At 44.7% G+C, this 27883-nt stretch overlaps 1 protein-coding gene across 5 annotated transcripts in view; it reads left to right on the top strand.

The window, feature by feature from the left end:
* Positions 1–27883, top strand: part of SNTG2 (syntrophin gamma 2) — a 327759-nt gene that overhangs the window by 100065 nt on the left and 199811 nt on the right. For all 5 annotated transcript variants that reach the window (XM_087437204.1, XM_087437201.1, XM_087437202.1 and 2 more), the window contains exons 3-4: positions 12944–13000; positions 13087–13144. In XM_087437204.1, the coding sequence (XP_087293330.1) occupies positions 12944–13000; positions 13087–13144 (115 nt within the window). The remainder of the gene's footprint in view (positions 1–12943; positions 13001–13086; positions 13145–27883) is intronic.

Below are 27883 nucleotides of genomic sequence, written 5' to 3'. Positions count from 1 at the left end.
TTGGAGGCCACAGGCTCTTTACTTGTTTCTTCTTTACTTGTTTCTGCGTCCTCATGACCTTTGCCTTGGAATTGAAGTGAACAGGATGTTTCCATCCCCATCTGCACTCCTCCGATCGTATCTCCTCAGCAGGCGCAGGTGCCGGCCACAGAGCACGGTGTCTGCTGAGACAGCCTGACGTGTCCCACCTGGAAGCACCGCCAGGCCTGCGTGGGCGTCTTGTGCACGATGCCCTCTTTGTGAACAGCAGGCTTGTGTCTTCCACTTGAAATCCCCTCCTTCTGCCGCCTAGAACCCACGTCTACCCCTCCTACCCCGTCGCCTGTCTGCTGCTCCCCAGTTCTGGCTCCTGCGTCCGTCTAGGGCGCTTGCTGTGGGTCCTGGACGGGCGAAGCCACACGACGGAGGGTGAAGACGAGGTGCTGTCCCTCCTGCCGTTCTTCCTCGACCCTCAGACCCAGGTCCTGGATCTTGTCCTGCCCTGTCCCCTCTGCACTCTGGAGACCCCTGTGGACTCCACAGCTCTTATAAATCCCACCCACCCAAGTCTTTTTTCTTTCCAAAATGGAGCTATCTGTCTAAAATGTACGTTTCTATCTACAATGCAGGTACGTCTCGTGCCCCTTCCTGTGCCCAGTCACCAGACATTAGTTGGACTGATTTTCCTGCACTTGCTCTGAACACCAAACACGGGTGGGATTGGGAAAGGAGGAATTAATTTGGCAAGACTTTGTAACCATTTAAAAAAAATTACCCTTCTTAATAGTGATTTTATAATCTATAGAAAATCTCTGACAAGTTGTAGTAAAAACACTTTGTGTTTCTATGCTATATTGTCCAGGAAAAAATAAATTACACTTTTTAAAATTCTAATGTCAGGTTCTCTCCCCAAGGTTAAGTTCTTCATGAAAATTATTGACTCCATCCTAAGAAAAATGGGTGTATATTCACACCTATAAATGTCTGTTGATAATTTCAAGTGATTTATTGATACCTAAAGCTTGATATTAAGATCCCCTGCTCTAAAATCAGTGGGTGGGTGAGAACACACAGTTCACGTGGATTTGTATCCAGGCTCTGCCAGCTCCCTTCCCTAATGATCTCTGCTGGTTCCATGTGAAAGCCCTCCCTCCTTTCTAGAAAAACAGTGAACATGTTTGAGAATAAACATACATACCTCAGTTGGATAATTGTTACGGGGAGGTGGAGGTTCAGAGGAAATTTTTGTACCTAGGAAAACAAGGATGAACCTCAAAAACATTTTGCTAAGTTAAAGAAGCCAGACACAAAAAACCACATGTTCTATGATTCTGTATTTATGAAATGTCCAGAACAGGCAAACCCACAGAGACAGAACACAGATTAGTGATTGCCAGGGCTTTGTGGGAAAGAGAGAGCGTGGAATGCTGTTAATGGGCATGGGGTTTCTTCCTGAGGTGATAAAAATGTTCTAAAATTGATTATGGTGAGGTCGCACAACTGTATTTTTTAAAATAACCATTGAATTGTACACTTTAAATGTGTGACTTGTATGCTATGTGCATTATATCTCCATAAAGCTATCATGTATGAAGGCCTCATAAGGTTTCTGAGTAAGATGACAAGTTTGACCTGCATCTAATAGCTCAGAATTTCTGCTGTATCCCAATTACAGAATCAGATTGGGTTCAACCCCATTAGTTTGAAGGACAGATGAAACCTTGTATTCTTCAGTTGATTGTAAAAATAAAACCAATCTTGCCATAAGAATTTATCATGTATTTGGAGAACAAGAAGGACTATTTTTAACAAAGGTCATGGCTGTTTTTAGAATTGGAGTCAGAACACCTCTATGGGGTTCTTGGAACATAGCAATTCTCATTGTATTCATTGTATTGAATGTTTCCAAGTTAACTTCCACTGGAGAACCTGGCTGAGAACAATTATTTTCCATTTAAGGTTATTCTGAAGGGCGGAAATGATTCCACGGTTGATCAACAGAAGAAATGAATGGAAATTTTACATTTCACCGAACCTTGAGTCCCTGTGTGGATCCTAGGAGATGAAAAATTAAGCATCAGATTCAGTTCAACACGTATTTACTGAGTACACAGTAAAGATATTAAAGTCAAGCAGAAATTGGTTTATCATTGGAACCCCAAGACTTAGATAATAAAACTACCACTAAAAACAATTGCTGGTATGTGTTATTCCATTACTAGGTACAGTACTTTTGGGAGCATGTTACATTACTCGATTCACTTAACACTCCCAGCGTCGTCATGCAGGATGCCCATGTTACAGGGGACAAGATGTAGGGGCGCTGAAGTCAGCACCCACTCATCAGCCTGCTCTGTGCTGACGTGTCCGTCGGCACTCGCCCCGAGTGCTGGGGCAGGCTCCCGTCCACCAGGTCTACCCTTAGCTCACTTGTCCTCACTGAAGTCGTAGGTCCAGCGCAGAGGGGTGTTTTCATTTTCAAGGTCAGTTTTCTTAATAGGAAATAATACTGATAATTAATTTTTGCTAATTAAAGCTCTATTCTCAGAGGAAAGTCCATCCTTGCTTCAAAATGAACATCGTTTATGATTCAGCACTTACTCAGTGGATGAGCCTGTAGGGATTCGGTTCTCTGGAAACCTAAGCGAAGTCTACACTGAACTTTATCTCTTTAGTTCCACTTGTGTTCTTGATCGCTCCTTCAGAAGACACAATCGAGGTGTGTGTTTTGGTTTCTTGAACCTGCTGAAAAAATAAACACAATATCAGTTAATGATAGATGTTATTCTTATCACAAAAGGGAGAGCAAAACTAAATTTACTCTTTAATAAAACCAGTAGATTTTTAAAATCTGCCAGTTCAGCATCAGCATTCAGAATCTGTGACTTCATATTTCATTTACATTCCTATCCCTTCAGATCAGCATGGCATTTTGAATACTTAAAATCTCAGGATTTTCTAATTATCTCCTAAAGAGAGTGTGTGCTTTGCAGTATGAAGGAGCTAGCTTTTTCTCACTTAAGAGTTTTTGTTTAGATTGCTTTATTTTTATAGTAATCACTGTACATTTGACATATATTTTTCTAAATTATGAAGAGAAAAATTTAATAGATTTCTGTGTTGTATTTGGTACTTTAAGTCATGGCAAATTTATGGTTGGAATGTAGAATTCCACAGCCTCATTTTACTCTTTAGGAAATTAAGATTCAGGAAGAGGAAGTTATTGATTTAAGCTCACGGAGTTAATTACAGAGTTAAGGCTGTATCTTAGCGACTCCTCTGCTGATTTATAATCTAGGGGATGCTCTCTGGTGAATTTGCAAAGATAGCACAAAAGGCCATAAGATGTGTGGAATGTTCAGAGAAGCATAAGCAGTACCAAACACTAAAAATACTGGATGAATACTGAAATAGTGTAAGTTCAGCGAGGTCCCCAGTCACTGAAACTGGTGTTTGCCAATCAAAATGGCCTGGATACAGCGTTTCAACGTGGCCATCAGGAGACAGTGCCGGGGCTGAGCCAGATAAAGGGATAGACCCACTCTCTCCACTACGCAGAGGACAAATTCTGAAGAGTCACGTCTTTCATGAGTGAACCTGAAAACAAATCCACCCCATAGAAGGGTCACAAGAGCAATGCTTACCTGTCTGGCGTTGGCTCCAGAAGGAAGAGGGACAAGAACAAACAAATGTCCCTGAAGACTCCTAACCCCAAATCTACCCTCATTTGGCTGGGATTTATGCTTCCTGTGTGGCGTGGGAAACCTCAAGCTGAAAATGAAGTTTAAGGGGATGTCAGGTTTGCAGGCTCCCCAGGTCCATGCAGAAGCAAAATGCTCACCCGCTCTCGAGGATCACAAACTTTTACGTTTCAAACTCTATTCTCAGTGGAAGGCCAAGCTCATGATGAAGTCAAGCCCCAGAGATTCCCAAGTATAAGCTTCGAGGGAACCTGCGGAGATCCTGACCCAAATGATAAAAGCACAAGGAGGAAAGCCACCATCAGGAGGAGAGAGCAGAAATAAAATAATTGCCTAGAAATGACCCACCAAGACTTCAGGTTCTGCGGTGATCAGGTTCACAACATAAAATACGTGTGTTTATCGTGTCTAAAGACATGAAAGTGGTTATAAGTGTATGACAAAGGAAGAATGGGTATAAAAAGTGGCCCAGCAGATGTGACAACAGAGCAAAGAGATCTAGAAATAAAAATAAAAGCAATAAAGGCAATCGGAATCTCAATGTACCATTAAATAACACATTAGAAATGATAAATATGAGCTATGAAATAGATCTGAAGAAATCACACGATGAAACACCAGGAGTTGGAAAATATGACAGAGCAGTGAGGAGACGTGGAGGGTAGTGAGAGTGCTGGTCACTGGATGGAGCAGAGACTCCAGAAAGGAGAGTGGAGGTGGACAAGGCAGAAGTCAGGGGCAGAATGGCTGATAATTTCACATAATTGATGAAGGACATCAGTCCTTGGATCTAGGAGCCCAGCAGATTCTGAGAGGGAGAAGTACAGAGACACCTGCACTTCTTTTCTTGTCCTGTGCTCATCTGGTGGTGTCATCAAGTCACGCTGGCCTCCCGCAGAGTTGTGCTGGCCCCCTGCAGAGTCGGGCTGGCCCCCTGCCGAGTCGTGCTGGCCTCCTGCAGAGTTTGCAGTGTCGCCCCTTTTCTCTCTTCTCGGGAAGAGAGTGTGTAGTGTTAGTGTCCATCTTCCTCCTAATATCACAAATCCGTATACTGATGTGAGGTATTAGAATCCGGTCCAGGATACTTCAGCTCTGCATTCGAGGCGCATCCTAGGCTGGCCCTCCCTAACCTTCCAGCTTTCTAGCTCACTCCTCTCGTCAAGATAAGGTGGGTCATGGCCCGTCCTCTGTGGATGTTGCAGATGTTTGCACACTGGCTCCGCCCTCTGTGAGGCTGTGCACACCCCCACACCCAGGCCGTGTTTGCTTCCACCTTTGTTTCCCATGTGCATCCTCACGAGTGGGCGAGTGAATGATTTTTGAATGACTATGGAAATGAGTTAACGCTTGCAGAAATAGATGCATTTTAGAACGTGTAAATTAAGATCACTAAATAACATCTACTGATGTACTAATTGGCAGTTGTGTGGTCCTGAACCTTCAAGAGGCAGTTACAGGTTGTCTCAGATGTATGACAATGGTCCATTGAACTTGTTAAATCATTTTCAAAAATTAGGTTTGGTGCTTACATAACAAGTACTGTGAAGAATATCAATTAACTGTTACTTTAGTTTGGATTAAAGAGTTAAAATTGGATTAAACTCTCCAAGATAGATGAATTTGTTATCATGACACTTGCCAGAGTAGTCGCAGTTTCTGATAAATTCTATGCATAATACAAAATACACACAATTCTATAATTGCTTGTTTGTGATAAAATAAATGCATTATTACTACTTTTTTCCACCTAAATTTATATCATTTCTTTAGTCCCTGTTTGCTTCCTATTCTTTGGGTCTGTAAATCAGGAGTAGGTACCACTTTGATTTGTTTTAGTTTTTATTGTTCCCCTTAATCTTCTTTTATTTCCTTGCACTTGGAGTAACGATTGATCTCCCACAAGGTATTTTATCATTCAGTCAAACTACAAGTAACTTAGTAACAAAACTGCCCTTCTGAACTACTTGGACATATTTCGTCAACATTATATATTTTCCTATTCTTGGTATCTGTTTATTGATAGATATTTATTAGTTTCTTAATATTTTTTCCATTTCCCCAAGATCCCAACTGAAAATTCATTTCTTTTCTGTTTCTGAAAATTCATTTATTTGTGTGTATTCACACAGCTTATTGGCTTTGGTCTCTTTAAACACCACCTCATGGGTCCTGTTCACTTGAGTTGTTGGTTCAGAAGATTTCTGTGTTCTCCCACAGCTCAGCTCATCTGCTCGTGAAGAGTGAACCCCCATTAGGTCTGTTAGAGGCAGGTGCACTGGGTCCCGTGGCCCTTCCTCCAACAAGCTCATCGATGTAGGACAAATGTTCATATTTGCAGAGTGCAGTGCCTCAGGCAGGGTTGGCTCTTATTCCTAGACACTAGCAAACTAAGACCAGAATAAGTGTGTCCTGAGCTTTCGTCTTCCGTGATGAGCCCACCGGTTGAAGAACTGAGCTCTTCAGGGTAGGCCCATATAAACATGTTTAATATGAATTATTATGGTACTGTTTTGTCTCAGGGGAAATCTATATATTCCTCCTGATTGACTGGCTTACTTTAAATAGGAAGAAATCCTGCTTATGAAAATCACTAAGCACCCTTCTGGATGTGTTCAAGTTAAGGATCAATTCCTATTTAGAATTTGTCTCAGAATGGCCATGGCCCTTTTTCTTGGATAATTCATTTCCAAAAGAATTGTTTCCATAGCAAGGGATCACGTGGGGAAGGAGGGTGACCCTGTGCACAAACAAATGGAAAGACCCCAAAGGTGCCTGAGAAGTCCAGGTGAACCCTGAAAAAGTGGTTCGTGAAACATCCCAGGGACTGAAGGCAGGAAGCTGCAAGGTTGAACCAGTGCTTGTGAATTCATCCTTTCAGGAGAAAAGTGGGCAGTCTCTTTGAAAAGACTTCCAGAACAAGTAAATGCAATCGTTAGCAAAATCGAGACATTTCCTCATCATCCGCACAGTGGCTGACTCTTGCAAAATTCTCCTTTGCCTTAACCTTCAGCACTATCCAGTTAGCTCATTAAAATGCTATTTGATGGTACTCATACTATCGTTCACTTTAATAAAGAAAGTTCTGGCTTAAAAAATATGAAAACCTTGAAATAGTGAATAGTTTGGCCATATTTGTTATAAAAGTTTACACCAAAATTTAGTTTAAGGATAAAATAATAGTTTATATGTGTTTTCACACACACACTTTATAAAGAAATCAAATACAAAAATGTCATTCAAATGCAACTTTAAATAACTAAAAATCATAATAGCAAAGATATTTTGCATAATCTGCTAAACATTTTTATTATGTTTTCCTTTAATCATATAATTTTTCAAACATTAGAAAAAGTTGAAAAGTAATTCAGCAGAATACCATGTAATTATCATCCATATTTATTATATGCCAAACATATTTGCTTCAGATCTCTCCATTTTTTAAAAGATGTGCAGATATAGCCAAAGCCACAGTGTACTAATGGTTGTATTTAAATTTTTAAATTCTTACTTTATTTAGACTATGGATTTTTCCACAGTCTAACTGTTTTTCAAATGAGTAGAATGACATTGAACCTTCATTTTGCAAATATTATGCTTTTTAAAATTATCCATATGTGGGTAGATACAGTCTGCTCCATGTAGATCTATTTAGTGCTTTCCTTTAGTTGTTGTAAATTGCGATGTGAATAACCCAAAGTTGATGGATGCCTTTCCTGCACACTCTTGTTTGGATTTAAGCTGCCCAGGAAGGATGTGTATTTTGAACATTGCCAGTATATTTATTTCAGTAAGCCTTACTTTCCAATGATGCATAAATTCTCTCAAAATTCGTTTTTAACCCGTGTGTGGCGAATTCTGTCACGGTTTTGAACGGTGAGGTGGGAGGAAGCTAATGTATGTCTGCTGATTGCGCAGCAGCTTCACGTGAACAGTAATTGTCAGGCGCTCGGGGGAGCTGGAGAGAGAGCAGCTGCCAGGCGTTGGAATAGCCAGCTAGGACAGCGAGCCCAACACGCAAGTCGAGCCTTTAGTCACTTCCTCGGATAGTAAGAGCAGGGCTGACCCGGAGAAAATGCCAGCTCCCCATCCCGTCCTACCCGTGGACGGCTCTGGCTGAGGGCCAGGTGGATCAGCACGGGCGTGGGTCCTCTCACTGCCTGCCGACGGGCCCCGGCCGTAAGGCTCCTGTGACTTACGGGCCCAGGGAGAGGGGGAGGACTAAGGGTGGGGAGGTGCTGAGTGCTGAGTGCTGGTCAGAGTGGGTAGAGTGTCCTCAAGGTCCCCCCAGGCTCTACCCACCGCCCCTCGGAAGGCTGGACCAGAGGCCCCAGATGAAGAGGCCCCCAGGGCAGGTGCTGGTTTAGGGGTGCAGATGTGAAGAGCGTGGCCCCCGGGTCCCTGACCGCAGCATGCTCTCTGTGCCCGGTCTGAGTGGGAGGGCAGCCTCCTCCTGTCACCTGTGGTCGGGTCTGAAAGATCACACAGAGGACTGTGGCCGGGGGCTGGACACCAGCTCCTCAGGAAGTTGGAATACTATAGGGATGTGTTCTATATTTTTAAAATTTACCAGTTGTAGTATACTTTTAGAAACTCTGAGCCCAGTATATTGATTTTTAACTCCTTCTAATATGGATTTAACATCCGAAATGAACAAATATGCACAAGAGTTTTCAAGTAACCCTTATTTTGAAATCGTTACCTCAATCCACTGAGGAATAATTTCTTTATTTTGAGTGGTAAACCAGGCTTCTCATCAGATTAAAGACGTTTTTCTTGAGTGAATTATTTACAAAGAGTGGAGAGAGATAAACTGCCCCATTCTAAAAGATGCCTTACAGGGCGTTTGCTGATGCAGAGAGAATCTCCAGTTCTGCGGAGGAAAGACGTTAGTGATCTGACACCAGCCTCCTCCCATACTATCCCCAACATTAAAATCCATCAACGTATTGTTTTCTGAAAAAAAAAGTACTGGAAGAATTTTTGAAAGTATTTTTTTATGTGTGAAATGAAATACTTCAGAAAGTTCTTTCTCTAAATTGCTAATTTGTAAACACTTGTCTTTCAGGCCTTTCCATTTTGTCATCAGAAACTAACACCCGTGGCCCTGTCACTGGCCTCTCCCGCTGTCCGTTTTGTTCTTGATGAGGAAGGTCGGCTCAGACAGTCCTGAGCAGTCACATCCTGAGAGCGGGTGGAGTTGGGGCGACCAGGGAGCAGGAGGGAGGCGCCAACACTTCCAATCGTCCTGTGACAAGAAGGGTTTTCAGTGAACAAATTGAGGGGATAGGGAGAGGGGGTATCAGGCCTGGCAGCATAATGTCATACTTTATAACTGGCTGAAATCCCACTTTCTGGAAATTGCAGTATTCAAATCGGAACATCAATTTGCAGCCATCACAAATTTGAAGTTAGTGTTAAGTCCACAGTTTAAATGCCTGAAGTAAAAATGTGTGGCCAGATCGTACAGATCATGCAGCAGTAACTTGAACAACAATATTTTAGAGGGCCAGAATAGGAGATCTAACTTTAATATCCCAAAGTCACTTCTTCTGTTTGATGATGATAAATATATAATGGGTAAAAATTATCTCTATCTTTGAAAACAGCTCTCTCTCAAAATATTTATAGTCAGAAGATGATGTGGAGGTAGCTGGGTCCTACTATAGTGATGCCAGCTACCAAGATGTGAACGTGAATTAAATGTCAAAACATAGTTTGGGATTAAATGATAAAATGCAGAACAATATTTCCTGAAGGACCTTATCTCTTATGTTTGTGAACAAACGAAATGGATTGAATTTGAAATGAATTTATCGAATAGTTACCTTGATTCCAAACTTCATTCTGCAGAAGTCTCATTATAGATTTTGATTGTCTTCTGGATTCATTCCTTTGATTGGTGAGTGAGGACCCCGAGTGTGGAAAGGGAAGAAGTCATGTTTGTGGAGAAAATGCATCTAAATAGAGCTGGTCCCTCCGGCCGGCCTTAGTTTCTCTTTCCAGCTGAGCCTCGTGTCAGATCATCGTCTGGCACCTGATCTTTTACAGAGTTGACTCTGCAGAGTGTGTATTGAGCAGCTAATTGAGGAATGACTGTTTGGTTTAAATTTAAAAATACCTTTTGATAACATTAGTTCTCTCTAGACGTCTGCTATCAGAAACACTGTGGAGAATTCTACCAGGACTGTAAATTAAGACGGTCAGCCCTATGTGGCCGTGGGGCCCAACCAATCAGGGCAGAGAAGGACCCGTGACTTTGCTGGGCTGCCGTGTGGATGGAGTCAATTGAAAGCTGTGAGGCTGGCCCGGTGGCGCAAGCGGTTAGGTGCGCACGCTCTTCTGCTGCGGCCCGGGGTTCGCCGGTTCGGATCCCGGGTGCGCACCGACGCACTGCTTGGCAAGCCATGCTGGGGCGGCGTCCCATATAAAGTGGAGGAAGATGGGCATGGATGTTAGCCCAGGGCCAGTCTTCCTCAGCAAAAAAAAGAGGAGGATTGGCAGATGTTAGCTCAGGGCCAATCTCCTCACAAAAAAAAAAAAAAAAAAGTCTTGTTTTTTATTTATTTTTTTCACTGTCCAGTTTTTACAAATGTGTTTTGAAATGTAAAGTTCTTAGATGTGATCGTGTTAAAATCGTGTTAGGACCGCTATAGTTACCTAGTCTTCCTTCATGAAAGCGTGGATTAGCTGAACCTTTCCTCCTGAGATAGAAATGCTAGAATTCCTTGATGCTTGAACCAGGGAGTTTTAAAAGACAGGAAAGAACAACTTTTCGCAGAAGAGACTAAACATCTGATATTTTAATGAAACTTGATGGTTTACTACCTTATTTCCCATAATTATCTTTCTTGACTTCTGTCTTAGCTCAGAATACCATAGACTGGGCGACTTAAACACCAGAAATCTTTTTTTCACCATTCTGGAGACCGGAAGTTCAAGATCAAGGTGTTGACAGGGTTTGGTTTTTGGTCTGGTCCCTGGGCGCCCTCTCCAGACTACCGTCTTCTCGCTGGGTCCTCCCTGGCCTTTCCTCTGTGTGTGCTGACAGCGAGCGAGCCCGGGAGCGAGCCCGGGAGTCTCTTTTTCTTCCTGTGAGGACGCCAGTCCTGTAGGACCAGGGCCCCTATGACCTCATTTAACCTTAATTCCCTCCTGAAGGTCGGATCTCCAGATACACGCTCATGGGGGTTAGGGCTTCAACATAGGAATTTGGGGGGAACACTGTTCAGTCCATAACACTTCCTAAGGCACACATATTATAACCTCATTCCCCAGATGCAGAAACTCAGTTTTACAGAGATTTCAATGACTAGGCCAAATTTGCTCAGAAAGGCAATTTTAGCAGATTGCATAGAGCAAATATTTGAATAAAGAGTATTCTGGCTTAGCCAGAATAATAGATAATAGACTCTTCAAGTTCCATTAAACAAATATTAGAGACGTTTATGAACTAATTTTCCTTCCCCACCTGTTAGAAATATTAGTCCAGACTTTGGTAGGCATTAACTCATTTTTCTGCAAGTGATCGTTTCTTAATATTGCCTCTGAGTTATCTTCCTGAGATCTATACGTGAATAAGATGACAGATTTAAAAGTTGTTATTATTATTTGGCAAAGTCTGTCGAGGCAGAAACCTAGTTGTTTCTTCTGGAAATATATTTTCTCTAATATACGTTTGCTTGTTGTCAGTGAGGTTCCTGTGCTTTTATTAATGGCTGAAATTGAAAAACATTGTTGAACAATTTGAGAAATTCCATGAAGTAGATTCCTGGTTGATATGACAATGGATAATCCAATATTCTAATCTTCTGTTGCTCAGAAAATTTATCCTAGAAGCTTAAGATGTGTGACATGTCACACAGGGCTGATGCCCCCATCCCCACACTACGCTTTGAACATCGCAGGAACTTGAGGCTTATTGACTGAATGAATGAGTGGGAGAGTGAATGAGTGACATGCCTCCTCCTCCTTTGCCAGTTCACTCTCACTGAGACACTCACTAACTTGGAAAGTCAACTTTCTATATTTGCAGGCGGGAGAGGGTGTGCTTCTCACAGCAGCAGCATCTCCCTGTCCCCCACAATGGGGTTTACAGTCCCATCTGCGTGTGCTGTTGGAAAAAAACTCAAAATAGTAAAATTTTGATTAAAATGTTGTTTTATGTGTTTCTGTATGTACATTTTTAAGAGGTATATTTGCTATAATTTTTGGTTTCTTTACTTTCAGCTTGTAATATGTTCATTCCTAAGAATGAAATTACAGCTGGGTTTTACAGGTTGTGGGATAGACACATTATAAGGGCTGTAGCCAGTTTTTCATCGGCCGGTTCAGTCTCTGTGTCTTTAGTGCGGGAGCCCAGGGGTGTCCCTCCCAGGCCTCAGCTCCCCGATTGTGGGTCTCACTCCTCTGACCTTGCTTTGCAAACACAGACTCTTTTTCGAGTCTTTCAGTCTGAAAGTGCTTACATGTTCACTGAAAGCGATGCGTGTTATTTTTGTTGTTATAGTACCTTTCTGAGGTAAAAACACACTTTGCTACAGCCCTTCATGGAATCCCAGGCTACCCTGTTTCACACCCTCTCAACCTCATGTCCAGTTGGGCTTGGTTAACACTTAGCTTGGATCACAACAGAGCGTGTGTACACGATCTAATGTGTGCGAGATGTAATGTGTACGATGTTGGCCGTCACTGGCCGCCTAAGGCGTGTTATGCTGTCAGCTTTCGGTCCCCACCGACACCTGTAAACGTGGTCGGGCACCTGTGCTCAGAGTACAGGAAAATAATCGATCATTCATGAATTCATATTGATGACTTAAACGTTGACCTAAAAATCATTGAACTCTGCAGAGAAGTATCGGGGAAAAGGAGCCAGTTTTGGGATTAGGGGACGAGAACAGATTTAAAACAGGATTGAGTATGTGTTACAGCCTCACTGTTTACGACCTGGGGAACGTGGGCCGTCATGTTCCTCTCGGGGCTCCGTTCCCAGAGACGAAGTGGGGGTAAGATGGCCGGCTCTGCAGAGATGTTGCATGGATCTTAAGTAATGCATCGAGTGTGGCCTGTTTTTGTCAGTATCTTTGTTTCTGTACTCACTACCACAGATTGAAGGTTTGAAATTGTGTCATTACTGCAGTACTTAAGCAATGTTGCTTTAAACAGTTACTTAGGTTTAACCTAGGAAGTTACATGTACATTTTGCATTCACTTTCCGATAGTGCGTTTTAACCTAAACTTGGTTTCTTTTCCGAAATTTTTTAAAGCACAGAACTGTTACCCTTCGCAGACGGCCTGTTGGCGGCTTGGGCCTGAGCATCAAGGTATGAACTCGTGTTTTCCAGCCACGTTCCTTTTCAGGGAGCGTTCCTGTGTCGATCGTGACCCTCTCCCGTTGCCTGTCTTCCAGGGAGGCGCCGAGCACAGAGTCCCTGTCGTCATATCAAAAATATTCAAGGACCACGCAGGTAAAAACAGCCAAACGACCTGTGCATGTATCGCAACAGCCTGGAGGATAATGTGTTATTTAAAGTGGTAAAGATGAGCGACTGTTATTTTGCTTGATTATTCATGCTGCCATTTTAGTTTTGTCCTGTGTCTCATTTTATCCCTGATGTCACCCTGCCCTTTTTCATTTCCTCTGATCCTGCAAGCCCTTAAGAGAGCTACTTACTCATGGGGGGATGTGGTAGGAGATCCTTTAGAGGGACGGACCGTGCAGAGGTTTGAACACTGGGTTTTCTAAGGCATGTTAAAAAGCTGAGGAGAATTAAATGTAGAAGAAGAAGTCAGTGGTGTTCATTAGCTTTCTGATATAAAATTACATTACACCCATCCAAGAATGGCTTCTGAGTGAGGCTGAGAATGCATCCTGGCCCATGGTTGGTGCTGGCGTTCGTTAGTTGTTCACCGAATGAAACACCGGCTTTGGGAATCATAACCATCAAACAGCTGCCTTTTCTAAGAGGTTCCTGTGTTTAGACGTGGAAAGCGAAGACAGCATTTCTGGCCACACACTCCAGGATGGGGCAGGTTGTTTTCCATGAAAGAGGGAGATGTTCTGATGTAGTGAAATTGCCCCGTTAGGTGGCAGGCCCGCTCCAGCTGTTAATGGAGTCTCGCTCCCCAGGGGCTCCTCTGCCCTTTCTGCCAGCTCCTCCCCTCTCCCTGTGGCTCCAGAATGACTTCTGGGGAATCCAGGTGGAGGGGGGCGTGCCACCCTGAAAGTGCACATCTGTGTGTAGGGGGATTCACCTCTGTCCCTGAGTTGGAAAGGAAGGGAGGAAGGGCTCCGAGGGGGCAGGTTGGCTCAGGGAGCTCGTGAGCCTGAAACTGAGAAGAAAACAAGGGGTGTGGTAACCCACACAGACCGGGTTCTTGGACGATGATGCCCGCTCTGGGCTGGAAATAGGCAGGTTTGGGGTGAAGTGTGGAATAAGCTCGTACTTTTTCTCAGAACGTTTGTGCTCATTTCTCTGATTTTACACAAGCAGTAAGCCCTACGTCAGATAGAGCACGCGGCCGCCACAGTCGTGCGATTGCTGGGGGGCAGGGGTCTCGGCCTGGGGATCCCACCACCGTCCTCGGCGGCATGCACGCAGTAATGGCAGGGTAGTTGTGGGTGCGAGTCCCTCAGAATCACCAGACCCTGGGGCAGAAGTCTGTGGAGATCACATTGTGCTGTCGAGACTGTTTACGTGGAATGTGAGTCTCCTCACAGTGACTTTGACTTCATTCATGGGGAAAAGAGAGACTTTAACAAAATGACTCACCACTGGATTTGCCTCTGCGTAAAGACTCATTTCTACCGAGATGACATTGAGGAGTCTGCTCAGCGACACACTTGCCCCTTTTTGAGCGAGGGCTGCAGGACCTGCCTCACAGTCTGCAGCAGGCGGGCTGTGTTTGATCAGGGATGGAGGGCCATGAACCCGGCACAGCTCCGTCCTCAGCCTCAGGGTGGGAGGGAGGGGCTTCCAAGGAGATCGGCACCATCCCCAGTCAGGAAAGGAAACAGGAGAGCAGGGCACTCCTTGATAATGTCCCTTCTGGTAACACACAAAAAGTTCAGTTTTATAGGAAAATACAGTTTTGATTGTACCCATAGATAACAGGAAAGAGCTACACAGGTATCTGAATCAAATGATAAATTTTTTTGAGGTTTGTAAAGCCTTTCAAAACAAAGACTATGATTCCACTGGACTAAATATAAAGTATTTCTGTTTTACATATCAAGTGTATTGATTGTGGAACTGGAAAGCTTTGCAGAAGCTCTGTGCTCCGGTGCATTTAAAGTGAGGTTCCACAAGGACGAAATAAATCAATTTGTTATTGAATTACTCATGTATAATTACTTCTGCACCACTGTAAACATTCTGGTTGACTGATTAATAATTGAAAGGAGGATTGCTCAAGTGCCTTTCTGCTTCTGTAATCTTTGTGAACATTCCCAGTTTTTTCACTAGTATATTTTTTTATTTGTGGATATGAATATGTCTCAGAAAAGGATGGGAACAAGGGAGTAAGATTAGCCAACAGATAAAAAGCAGAGAAGGATTTTATGCTCAATTCAGAGAGAAAAATCTTGGTCTGTAGAGGGGTGAACAGGTTAGGAGGCCACATATGATACAGCTCGACCATGAAAACGAGGCTGCGGTTGTAAGAAAGGTACCAAGTCACCTGGATGCATCTCGTCCATGAGCTGAGTGCAGCCCCCAGCCTGGGGTAGCCAGCGGGCAGACGCTCAGAAGTAATGGGGCCCAGTAGGATCCCAGACTCTTACCAGGCTCTCGAGTCAAAAGGTGCAGATGCAACTCTCTTCTGAACCAGAGAGTCTTGTCTCCAGCTGCCAGGAAGCGTCACAAGTAGCTCAGACCCAGCAAGTCTTGAAATGAAGCCTCGTCTCCTCTGCCACCTCCTCCTTTTACCGCCATTGACAACCTGTGATCCTGGAAGCCGGGTCTGTCTCCCTGTCCAGCTGATCACCTCGCCCTGTCGGCCTGTCCCTCCTCTCCAGCACCCCTGTCCTGCCTCGGTTAGGCCCAAGCACTCAGGCACTCGACTCGGAGACCACGGCCCACGGTCCTCCTGGTCCCTACCTCCCGCTGGGTCGCTTCCACGCTGCTGCCAGACTGCAAGTGTGTGTCAGAGGCCTCTCCTCATTTCTTCATGGTGTGCGTATTCTACACCCTAAACTCTGCAAAGTCTGACAAAACGCTCCGTGAGACGTGAGCTCTAGAGACCAGGGGCTTGGTCGCCTGAGCTTGTGTCTTCAGCGTTGGGCGCAGGACGAGTGTTTTATGGCAGGGGAGGCCCTTGGCTGCCATGCGTCTCTGTGCGAAACTACCACATGCGTCTAGTGTAAGGAGAAAGACAGTGTGGGAGCTTAGTGCCCCGAGGTCCAGGAGGCTGGGGATACGTGTGAGGCAGCAGGCATATGTTGTTGATAACAGTTACCCGGTCCAGCAACCCAGGGAGTCAGGGTTTATTCAGGGAGATCAAAAGCTCGGGGTGAGTGATGGGAACTAGGACTCTACGGATCCCACGAGAGACCGTCTGCACCTGCCGTGCACTCTCTCGATACGGGTCGGTGTATGATTGTCCCCAGAAGAAAGGCCTAGATGTCGAGGGGTCCTCTGCAGCTCGGTCTCTTCCCTGTGGTCACCTGGCGTTGCCTGTAGGAACGAGGCGCTGCTGGCTGTGAGGTCAGAGCAGAGTAAATTCTTCATTCACGAGTTTATCCACCATGTTCAATGAATAACTGCTACAGAGAAGACACTGTTCTGGGTTTGAGGGGTGAACATCACCATCGTGGAGGGTGTGTTCCATTGCAGAAAACAGGCAGTGAGTGAATATCTAGTCTCTGTTCAGATGATGATAACCGCTGCGAAGATCATTAAGCAGTGTTAGGGGATGGAGAGTGACGGCAGCTCACTATTTTTTATAACGTGGTCAGTGAAAATCTTTCTCTGGTGACGTTTAAAGCAAATACTTGAGTGAAATGGAGTAAGCCATGAGCAGGTCTTGATGGGAGCATCCTGGACACCGAGCAGAGGAAGTGCAAAGGCATTGATGCAGAACCGAGCTTGTTTCCTTCAGGAACAAAACGAAAGCCAGTGGGAAGGAGAGATGGAAAGTGGGATAGGTTGGGAGGAGCAGAGTCTGGGGAGTGAGGTCAGGGGGCAAGCCATTCAGGGCCTGAAGTCCTGGCAGAGAACTTGCATTTTATTTATGAGGAGAGGGGTCATTTGAGGACTTTTCGGAAGTAGGACGAAAGATCTGTTGTACATTTTGTCACCCGGGCTGCAGTAAGGAAAGCAGATTCTGGGAAGCGGGGGCGAGTTAGGAAGGCAGGGCAGCGTACAGAGGGGTGTGCCTTGCACGAGAGGATGTGGTGAAGAGGGGACAAGTGGTTGGACTCTGGATATACTCTGAAAGTGACCCTCAAGCTTGGCTGAAGGTCAGGTGTGTTACGTGGGAGAAGGGGAGAAGTCACGCCTCGGTCCACAGTTCTTCCAGCCTCAGCAGCGGGGGGATGGGGACGCATCTAATGAAATGGCCTGGGCAGGTGCTGGGGGTCAGGTGAGTGTTGGAAACAGGGGTAGAGGGTGGGGAGTCCATGAGCACTCTCAGCACCTGCATGCTGGGCAGTGCAGTTCCGTGTGTCAAGTCAGCAGGAGGAGTTGGGGTGGAGGGGTTAAAAGAAAAGAGGCATTTGAGTCAATGGACTTGAGCTGATTTCCTAGGGACTTCACGTAGACGGACAAGAGAAGATGCCAGCCCACCCAGGGTGTGAAGAGTTGTGGAAGCCAGCAAGGAGCCTGACAAGGTGACCAGTGACCAGGAGTGAAGCCACGGAGGCCGGCGATGCCCGCTGGTCCCCTAATTCCTCAGGACGTGGTTTTTGGCTCCCGTGAGCATGTGAATTACCTGTGGGGCTTGCTGAGCAGACACATCCAGAGGCTCTGACAGCGCCCTTCAGGTGCAGCCCAGAGTTTATGACTTCACGAACTCCAGGCCCCTCCCTAGGCCTCCTCTGGAGATCCACACAGACCACAGGGCACCTCGGCCCGGACTCATCGCAGAAGGTCCACGGAAGCGAGGTCGAGACAAATCTGAGACCCGCACCCTCCAATGCACATACAGGTTCTGAATGTACAGATCTATTGATCCTTTAATATCTGGTGAGACGTTTATATTATGAGGAAAATCTACAACTGTTACTATTTTGCTTAACGGACAATTTGTTAATATCGTATATCTAATAGGCAGAATCTTGAAAATATTTTTTCTTGGACATTCAACATTGATCATAAATTTCAGTTTCTTCAATTCCTAAATGCTTCAAATTATTATAAATTTCTATAACCGATTCATTTGATCACTTCAAACTTAATAAAGATTAGACAGAACATCCACGAATAGTGTAATACAGACACCGGCTCGTTCATTCAGGTGCAGAGGCTTACAGAGCCCTGTGTGCTCACCCCTGTCCTTGCTGCCGAGACTGGCATCGTGAAGGGAGGCTGACTCCCTGCTCTCAGGGAGCATGCGGTACAGTGAGGGGAGACAGAGGACAGACAAAGACCCAAGTGACATTATGTCAGGCGTGGATAGTACCGTGAAGGAAAGTACATTGAATTTAGCCAATACTTTCTACTTTCCAGGCATTAATCAATGACCTTTTCTGACCCTGGGAGATGAGGATTATTGTTACCACCTTCAATTTACAGATGAGGACACTGAGGCAGAGATGCATTAAAAAGATGGCCCATGGACACACAACTGACACCTGGCACGTGGCAAAGCCAGGATGTGACCAACACGGCTCATCTGTGACACCGCACACCCCTCTTTAAAGTTTGTAAAGAATCAGGGCAGTGGATTGAAAACATCTCTTCCTGACTTCTGCACTTATTACTGTGCATTTCTTGGGTTGTTGCTCTGCCTCTGTTGATATTGCTGAGGGTTAAGTAATACTATTTTGATAACTTTCTGGAGGAGTAATAGTGAAATTAGTCAGCCAAAACAGAAAAAAAAAAAAGTATCTTTTCAGATCAGCTGGGTTATAGGATCTGGCTTATCAATGTATGGATTATTTTATTATTGATTATTCACCTGTATGTGGCATTTGATTGGTTCTCTCACATTAATTTAAAGATAAGCCCTTCATATCAAGCTTTCTTTTAACAGGTAAACTTCCTTTATTAAGTCAATAGACTTTTAATGTCCACACATTTACCTAAGATTTTAGGTTTTTGCATGTATGTAACCCTGGGAAAAGGGAAAAGAAAAGACCTACTTCTTAATCCCTGGTTGAGCAGCCTACCGTGTCATTGTTACTTCATCATTATACGTTGCCCTGATACATTAGCATCATGAAAACCTGTGAATGTGGTTCCCAGGGGGGATGTGTTTGGCTATGAAATAATCTCAATTGACGGTGAAAGAATAGAGGTTTGTTTGTCTCACTTAACAAGAAGTCTAGTGTTTGATGGTGTTCTCATTGCCCCAGGATCCCTCCATCCTTCTGCTGAGCCATCCTTGGCTTGGGGAGTTTTATTCTCAAGTATGTTGTCTCATGTTTGCAAAATGGTGGCTACGTTTTAAGACAATGGTCTTCTCTCCAGGTAGAACAAAAGAGAAATGGGGGAGACCACTCCCCAAGGGGCTCCATCTTTTAGTTCAGGAAGGAAACCCTCATAGCATTCTTTCCTCTCCACCCCATTCACGAGCACCGGACCTCAAATCCACCACCAGAAAGGCTGAGGGAATGAACTCACCATGAGTTGTTCAGACAGCACCCACCCTCTGAGTTTAGGGCAGTGTCTTGCCTCCTTTCACTGAGACTTCCCCTTTACCAGCACCATCTGAGCAGACTGGGTCTGTTGTCAGGGGGATGACTTGGGAGTGCCTGGGAAGGAGCTTAGTTCAATTTTATCATCACAGCTATGCCCTCAGTAGCTTCATTTCCTCGGAGACAAAGGATCTGGTCCATTCATTTAGCTCTGATCTTTAAAACTTGGACCGATCCTTATTCAGGGCACATCACTGAGCCCTTCTTCTGGTTTAATATTTATGACCACTCTCCACATTGTGACGAAGTGCCTACTGGGATCCTGCCCTTTTCAGCTATCCCACATCCTTATGGTCTTTCTTCTTCATTATTCTGTTAACAAAGCTTGTAACAGTCTTCTCAACATGTGTACTTTTGTGCCAAGAATAGACTAGAGGTCTAGTGGGAAATGGTCCTGAGCTCCCATTCCTCAGGAGGGGAATGAGTACCTGCCAGGGAGCCCTTTCCTGCTAGTGGACAACATCTGGGAGCTAGAGCCACACAAGGAAGTGGTGGCTAGCCAAAGAACTGACCTTGGGGTCTTCAAGAATAATCCCAAGGAACTCATTTACCCTATTCTGGCTTCACTCTCCTCACTGTAAAACAAAGTTTGGGATTAGATGAGCTCAGAGTCCCCCTTCAGCTGTGGAGGTCTGTGCTTCTCTCAGTGACTGCACTGCGATTTCACACGCTGGGCAGGGAGCTGGACGTTCTTGGTCCTCCAGGCGTCACAGAAGCTCTCAGGAGCATTGTAGGTCTTCTACCCAGCGAGTTCTGTCTTCTCTTCTCTTGATGAGAACACCGCATTTCTTCAGAAGCTGGGCATGCTGGGCTGGGCTCTGACCAATGGCCTCTGCCCCGTCCAGGCTGTGCGAGGCTGCTGGTCAGGCTCCTCACTTGTTTCTGTGAGGACTTGAGGACGTGCAGACCTTGTTGCTTGCGTCGCCTCATCTAGCTGGAGTGTCTGACCAGGCCGAAGAAGGAAGATGGATCAGTTAATTTTAGCAACCGGGGTGCAGTGTTTAAATCAGTGAAGAAATCTTTGTCATTCTTGCCAACACCTCATGGGATGAGTGGCCCCAGACAAATGGTTGTACGAGGAGATATTGCTTAGAACTGAAAAGCGCACATTTGGTTTTCCTCCTACAACATAATGGAAAGGTTGTTGTATTGTGTCGTGTGTTTTGAACCAAGCCAGCCCTTAATGTGAGCATTTGATTCTGTGTGAGATCAAGCTTAGCCACTTAGGCGTTTACATTCTTAGAGTTTTTGTCCTTCACTCGTTGGTTCCCTGCTCCTGCGAGGTGTTGAGTGCACCTGCTGAGGCCCATCTGCTCAGGAGATACATGCACGTGCCCACCAGGGTGCCGTGCCGGGACACCAAGTGATGCCAGTGACTGATGAGCGATGCCAGTCACTGAGAATTCCATCGAAAAACCTAAACCCACAGTAGGCAATAGGATTTAATGCCATTGTATGAAGGTTACTACATAGGTTTTACACATGCACACGGGTGCACACACGTGTACACACAACGTGAAGGTGTTACCGAACACAAACACAGGTCTGTTTACCCACCGCATAGGAGAGCCAAAAACTGGAAATGCCAGACTTGTGGCAAGGAAAGAGGTTTGTTTTTGAACAGCAGCCGGACAGAGAGATGGGAGCTAGAACTCAGATCCACCTCCTCGAAGGGAAAAAGGTGCGGCTTTTTATCTGGGGTTTAGGTGGGGGAGGGGGAGTGTTGCTGGGGGTTTAGGTGGGGAGGGAGCATGTGCTGGGGTTTAGGTGGGGAGGGAGCACTGCTGGGGGTTTAGGTGGGGAGGGGAGCGTGTGCTGGGTTTTAGGTAGGGAGGGGAGGGTGTGCTGGGGTTTTAGGTAGGGAGGGGGAGCACGTGCCAGGGTTTTAGGTAGGGAGGGGGAGCATGTGCTGGGGTTTTAGGTAGGGGAGGGGGAGCATGTGCTGGGGGTTTAGGTGGGGGAGGGGGAGCGTGTGCTGGGTTTTAGGTAGGGGAGGGGAGCACGTGGACGTGCTGGTTGACACCTTCCCACCAGTCTGTGTTTGGCCTTGAAGACTGAATTTCTTTCCCTTGACTGTCTGGACTTTTCTGGTGAGTTTTCATCTTCTGCCTGCATTTGGCCTTGTGAGGCTGAATCTTGACGTCTGGACCTTGACTTCCTGAGAAAGACAGCTCACTCTTATACTTAGGAGGGACAGAAAGACCTGGTTAGTTTTGAACAACAGTTGATTATGCCGAGTATGCACAGCTGCAGTTAGCAAAGCTTATCTCAAAAGTTTTTTTTTTTCTCTTCTTCTAGCCCAGGGAAGATTTTTTAACTCCGTTCTTGGTTTCAAAGGTGTGAGGTATCTTGAGTTAAACTCATATCTTCTTAATGACATTTATGTTTTTGGAAAACAAAGCAGTATTCTATATTTCTCCCATACCCCTTTTTATTGTTGATCTCAGTAGCTTGCTATTAGTGATTACCCCGTTCATACTTGATAAAAATAAGGAAGAACTGAGAGTTCTTCTATAATTGAATGAAATTTAAATGTAGTATTTCTAATATGGCAAAAACTAAGAAACCCTAAACAAGCTATATACAACATATAAAGAATGAATGAAGTGAAATATGGAAGGCAAAAGACTTGAGAGTTGGAAATTATCATCTTACTAGGAATTCGTTACATTGGTATAATGCTTCTGTCATATGAAAAGAACATTCATGTTCACTGAATCTTCATGAAAACCCTGTGAAATGGACAAGGCAGGTGAGTCTCCTCACTTTTTATGAGTCAGGAAATAGAGAGAGAATGGCTGGCCCACTTTTAACTGCTAGTAAAAGGTGCTTTAGTTATAAACTTAGTTTTCTTGTGTCTCAAAATCAGGTTCTTCCTACAACATATTATCTCATTACGCACTCATAAAATTCATTCATGGTACAGTTTAATTCAATCATCATCATAATGGTTCAATAAGAATTTGGATGGGCCTGGACCCTGTGGCTAGGTTGATGCCTGTCTTCAGGAGACAAACGGGACAATTAGGAAATACCCAGAAAATTACAACCAAAAGGAGAGAGAGAGGGAGGAGCTTGTCCCATTAGGAGGGCACAAAGAATTAGAATTGTTTAGTGTCTTTTACATGGAACTTGCATTGTTAAGTGTAAGTAAATATCCTCAGCTAGATGATGGGTTCTCATAAGAGCGCTTAAATTACAGCTGAGTGTCGGATGGGAAACAGACACACTGTATTATTCATGAGGATGCTCACACATTACACAGAATAACCATCTTGTAGTCCAAATACATATGTCACATCAAGGGGGAAAATAAAGGAAAACCAAGTGCGTGTACAAGAGCTGCTCGCTCAGCTCCCCACAGTGCAGCGCCTGGAATGGCCATCTGAGCCAGTTGACCTCTGAAGCTGCAGCCTCGAGAGCTGTGGAAACGGCAACAACCCGATGTCCCGGGACGCCTGAGCTCGTGGGCTGTGGGTGTGAGGTCGCCTGAGCCTGGGCTTTTCGTTTTTCTCTGGGATTTTCACCTGTATTTGGTGCCTTACTGCCGTGAATACGCCATCGTTATATGAGATTTGTGATGAATTTGTATTCACGTCCGTGATATTTTATTAATTTTGTGGGATTCAGATTAAAGCTGTTCCCCTTACTCCTCGTATTTCCCCTGATGCCCTCCCTTCCATCCAAACCTTGCTCCTGTATCTACCTGTTAGTGGGGAGGTCCTCGTGACCCCTGCCCTCTTGCAGGCGCGTGTAAATATTGATAGGTGCCCGGAGAGCAGGGAGCAAAGACTGAAGAGTCTGAACTGCATTTTATAGAACTTAAATATTTCACAGTGCCGTCCCAGGGGCGTCTCGCCGTTCAGACCAGCGGGCTTGTGCCTCGGGCGTTAATCATGCCGCCACTGAGCCCAGCAGCAGGGCCGGGAGGATGGCCCCATCTTCCCTTCTGTTCTGTAAGGGAAATGGCTTTCCAAATGTAAAACGTGGTGCAAGTACTGGGCCAGCGAACCCACCCTGATGAGTCCGTCAGTTGCTAACTTTCCTCCGGAGGTCTCTCAATATTTGATGGCCTCCGTCTGTCTTAGATGATCTGTCCTGGACCCCACGGAGTTCGTGTAGAAATACTCTGAGAAACTCCCTCGCCTGGGGGTGGGGGAGTGGGGAGTCAGATTTGGAATTTTTCGGTCAAACTCTCCTTCCTCTGCTGCTTATAATAAACGAAAATCTGCCTCTCCTCTCAAGTTAGCTTTCGTAGGAGGGAAAGGAGTCCCATTTTCCAATCTCCAGATCTCATTAGAGCGATAGCAAATTGAATGAAGGAAGTCTGAACATTTCTTTCCTCTTCATTGTTAATGAATCAGTGAAGGCATGCTTTTAAAGCTATGGAAATAAATAGAATTGAAACGGATAATAAAATGACTTCGTAGCTGAATGGGAAATGTTGAAACCTCAAAAAGAAATACTAGGTACTTCAGAAGCTCTGAGGTACGTGTTATATGTTGCAGGTTTATTTGAATTCTGTGTAGAAGAGCCTGCCTCCCCAGGAGCCCATTGCTAAGAGCGCAGTGGAGGCCGAGAAGCGAGTGGGCAGGCTGTCAGAGTCCTTACCTCTGCGGGACCACTTGATGTTCAGATCAGAGGGAAGCAGATGTGCAGCAGAGGAGCCCGTTGTTACGGCCGCAGGAAGTGTCTGAGACACTCTCCTCACAAATCCTTTCTGGCCTGAGAGGCGCTGTCCTGGGACCTGCTGTGTCATTGCTCCTTAAATTCTCCTGATGTCAGCTTCTGTTGGGGGCTGTCCCGGAAGATGGAAATACTTTTTTGTTTAACTTTACATGATACTTTCAAATGTCTGAAATCCCTTAAATTACTTTGAGAACCTAGACATCAATATCTAAACATATATGATATGATAAATACACGAAATATATATGGTTATCAATAACACCTCGTCTCCCAGGGCCCCTTGGAAGGAGGGAAGAGAACCCTGTCACCACTTTCAAGGACTGACATGCAATCCTTGCAGTCCTCTGAGGGGGATGGAATAAACCTCCCTCGTGCAGATGGAATCCCTGAAGCTTGGGAGGGGGAGAAGTTTACGAGGGCAGACTTGTTGAGTGAACTTGTGCAGTGTTCCAACCCCACAGGGCCCCGGGTCTAGTCCTGTGTCTGAAGAAGCGGCTGGTCCCTCTGGGGCTGCGCTGGTCCCATGGGGATCTTCGCAGGTTGGAGTCCAACTCATCCCACTCCTGACTGGCTGGTGGAAATGTTGGTTTTGCTTTAAATGGATACAGAATTGAACTAAGATGCTGATTAACATGCAGGACTGAAACACGAGGCAGCCGGCTCAGATGGTCGGACCAGGTGTCTCTTGGAGCTCAGGGGTAGGTGTCCTCAATGAGCTTGGTGATAATGGGGTTTTAGGGTTTTCTTGTTGAGGATCAGGGCTCCTGAGTGTTATGTAACTGAAAAGATTGTGTCAGCTCTTGTAGTATTTCCCTCATTCTCTGCAACAGTGAGAGCACATCTGGACCTCTTGCCAGTATGTGAACTAGCACATATTGTAGCATGTGAAGCCGTGGTGCTGCCATGAGCCTCTGGTTGACACAGAAGTATCGAGGGGGATATTCTGGATAGTAAGTCATGTGGGCTTATTTTCAGAAAATTAGATAAAGGCCACTGAGGGTAATTGGATCTTTCTCTGATAATTCCAGTCACTAGGATTGTACAGAGCCCTGGGTGGCTTGTTTTTGAGACATTATCACAGATTATACAGCAATAGAAGGTATCAGAGAGAGCTGCAAATTTTAACAAATGCCTGACATCAGCCCATTATTTATTGTTTAATAGAAATAATTTATTATCATCCTTCTGCTTTCTTTCTCGTAAAAGTGAAGACGAGAATATTTAAGTTTTAAAAACACATAATGGAGCTTTCGGCTCCCTTTCGGGTTCTGGTTGCATCTCCCCTCCTCCCTCTCCTCCGCCCCCCACCCCGGCACCCGTCCCCTTTGTGCACATCTGCATTCTCGTCAGGCTTCCGTTTTCCTCTCATATGTTGGTGTCACTCATTCAGGGCCCCTAATAACCTTCCACACCCCACAGGGGAAATCTTTCTGGATGAGTTATCTTGAATCTAAATTATTGAAGGAAAGACTCATCTGGAACACTTTAGATGTACAGTCTACCACCTTTGTTTTCTTGCAAATTTACAATATATAACCTTCAAAGGGTTTAAAATTGATGTATCTTCTGCTTAATTCATTCTTAATTGAGAAACTTTTTTTCTCCTGGAACAAGAGGTAACTAACACATCAGATCTGATAGTAAATTTCAGAACAGGACAAGATGGTGTAGTAAATAACAGAACAGATAGACAGGATGGTGTGGCACACACAGAGTGAAGATGTAACTTGCCATTCTGTAAGGGGTGTTCTTTATTTTTGCCTACTCTGAGTAATGGGATCACGACTATAAAATCAGAGCTACACGATACCCGATTCTGGACTTTATAAAGACAAAAGGGCTTTTTAAAAAGGTGAGCAAAAGAACAACATACATTTTTACTTAGGTGTGGATATATATAACAATTTGAATAATATACGCCTTTGATCTGAGTTTAAGCTTGGGCTTTGCGACATGCTGAACATCTGTTCATACATTGATCCACAGTTGTTTCACTATTTCTGCCTCATTTCAGGGATGTCCACATCTACACACAGTGCACAGTGCAGAAATAGTAAGTGTGGGCCGTGAGTAAATGCTTTGGTTTTCCCCGCTTCTCTCAAACTCTTGTTTGTAACTGAATATTGTATCCCATCTTTCACTGTAAACAAAATCCATCGCTGTGATGTGGTGAAGGATGAAAAATGTGTTAGGAAGTACGAGGATGGGTGGGTGGGGGTCGAGCTGAAGGCAGATCCTGCCTGGACACTGCCCCTCTTCCTGGTCACTGCTGCTGGACGTCAGCTGGACCATGCTTGCTTTATGTCCCCTTCAGGTCCGCTTAATGTTACTCCACAAATCTCATCAATTTTTTAAAAATGAATTCTGTGTTTTGACCTGGGGACTCCTGGGAAATAACTTTGGCTGTGATTAGGAAATTGCGTTGGTCATCCACCTCCAGAAGTGAGGGGAGCACGCACAGGTAAGAATATGTGTCTAGTCTTCCATTTCAAAGAAAGATGCTACCTTTTCCCTCTTTGCCTTTAACTTATCCAGTAAGGGAGTCTATCTTTAATAAACAACGTGGAGACTATGCTGGCCATTTCCAGAGAGTTCTGAATGTGAGGTAAGACAGTTGATTCTTTTTTTCTTTTTTGTGAGGAAGATCAGCCCTGAGCTAACATCTATTGCCAATCCTCCTCCTTTATTTTTCCCCCTTTTTCTCCCCAAAGCCCCAGTAGATAGTTGTATGTCATAGTTGCACATCCTTCTAGTTGCTGTATGTGGGACACGGCCTCAGCATGGCCGGACAAGCGGTGCCTTGGTGCTCGCCCAGGATCTGAACCTGGGCCACCAGTAGTGGAGTGCTCACACTTAACGACTAAGCCATGGGGCCGGCCCAGACAGTTGATTCTTGAGAGAAGATAAAGAGTTACTAGTCATCCTTTCGTTTTTCTGAATTTTTTAACAAATGACTTTCCACGAAAGCTCTATGCATGGTTCTAATTATTTAGCTCCTTTGCAGAATACTTTCTTTGACAGCTATTTTATAGTAAATCATTGACATTCGTCAAAAGTCTTTATGAGACATGATGAGATGAGGTTTGTATCTGGATGCTCTGCAGAAATATTTTTTAACTTATTGTCCATTATGCTCTGTTGTTTTGTTTATATAAGGATCTACATCATTATCTGGGAATTATTTGCCAAAGAAACATGTCTCTTCCAGTAAATAGACATATATAAAATTGGGGGTAAATTAAGAATTGAAAATTAATGACTTCATCATGCTTCCCTTTCACCTGTCTGCCAAAACATTGAGCTGAATATAAAGGTCGGCTACATTAACTGCATTAGCTTAGCTTTGTATGTATTGTCATTCTAAACAGTTATTAATGTTCTGTTTTTTAATTTAGCAATTTTATCATTATGTGCATATTACGTATGATAATTCACCTCTTGGAAGGCTGGGGCTTGTAAGTCAACTGGAAACCCAGACTCCTGGTTGTGTTGGCCTGCGTGGGGCTGGCATGACAGGTCCCCTGATGAGTTGTGACGTGGGTCCTGGAGTCAACAATGGCTCATTGCAAAACTAATTAAGACCAGCCGATGGAGCCTCTTGTTTTTGTCAAGAGAATGCCTTGATGCATCTCTTTAATATCTTATAACAAATTATCTCATA

This window comes from Ceratotherium simum, chromosome 11 (genome assembly GCF_057802395.1).
Source record: "Ceratotherium simum simum isolate JZ-2026a chromosome 11, ASM5780239v1, whole genome shotgun sequence".
Taxonomy (NCBI): domain Eukaryota; kingdom Metazoa; phylum Chordata; class Mammalia; order Perissodactyla; family Rhinocerotidae; genus Ceratotherium; species Ceratotherium simum.
This window is presented reverse-complemented; position numbering and strand designations above follow the sequence as displayed.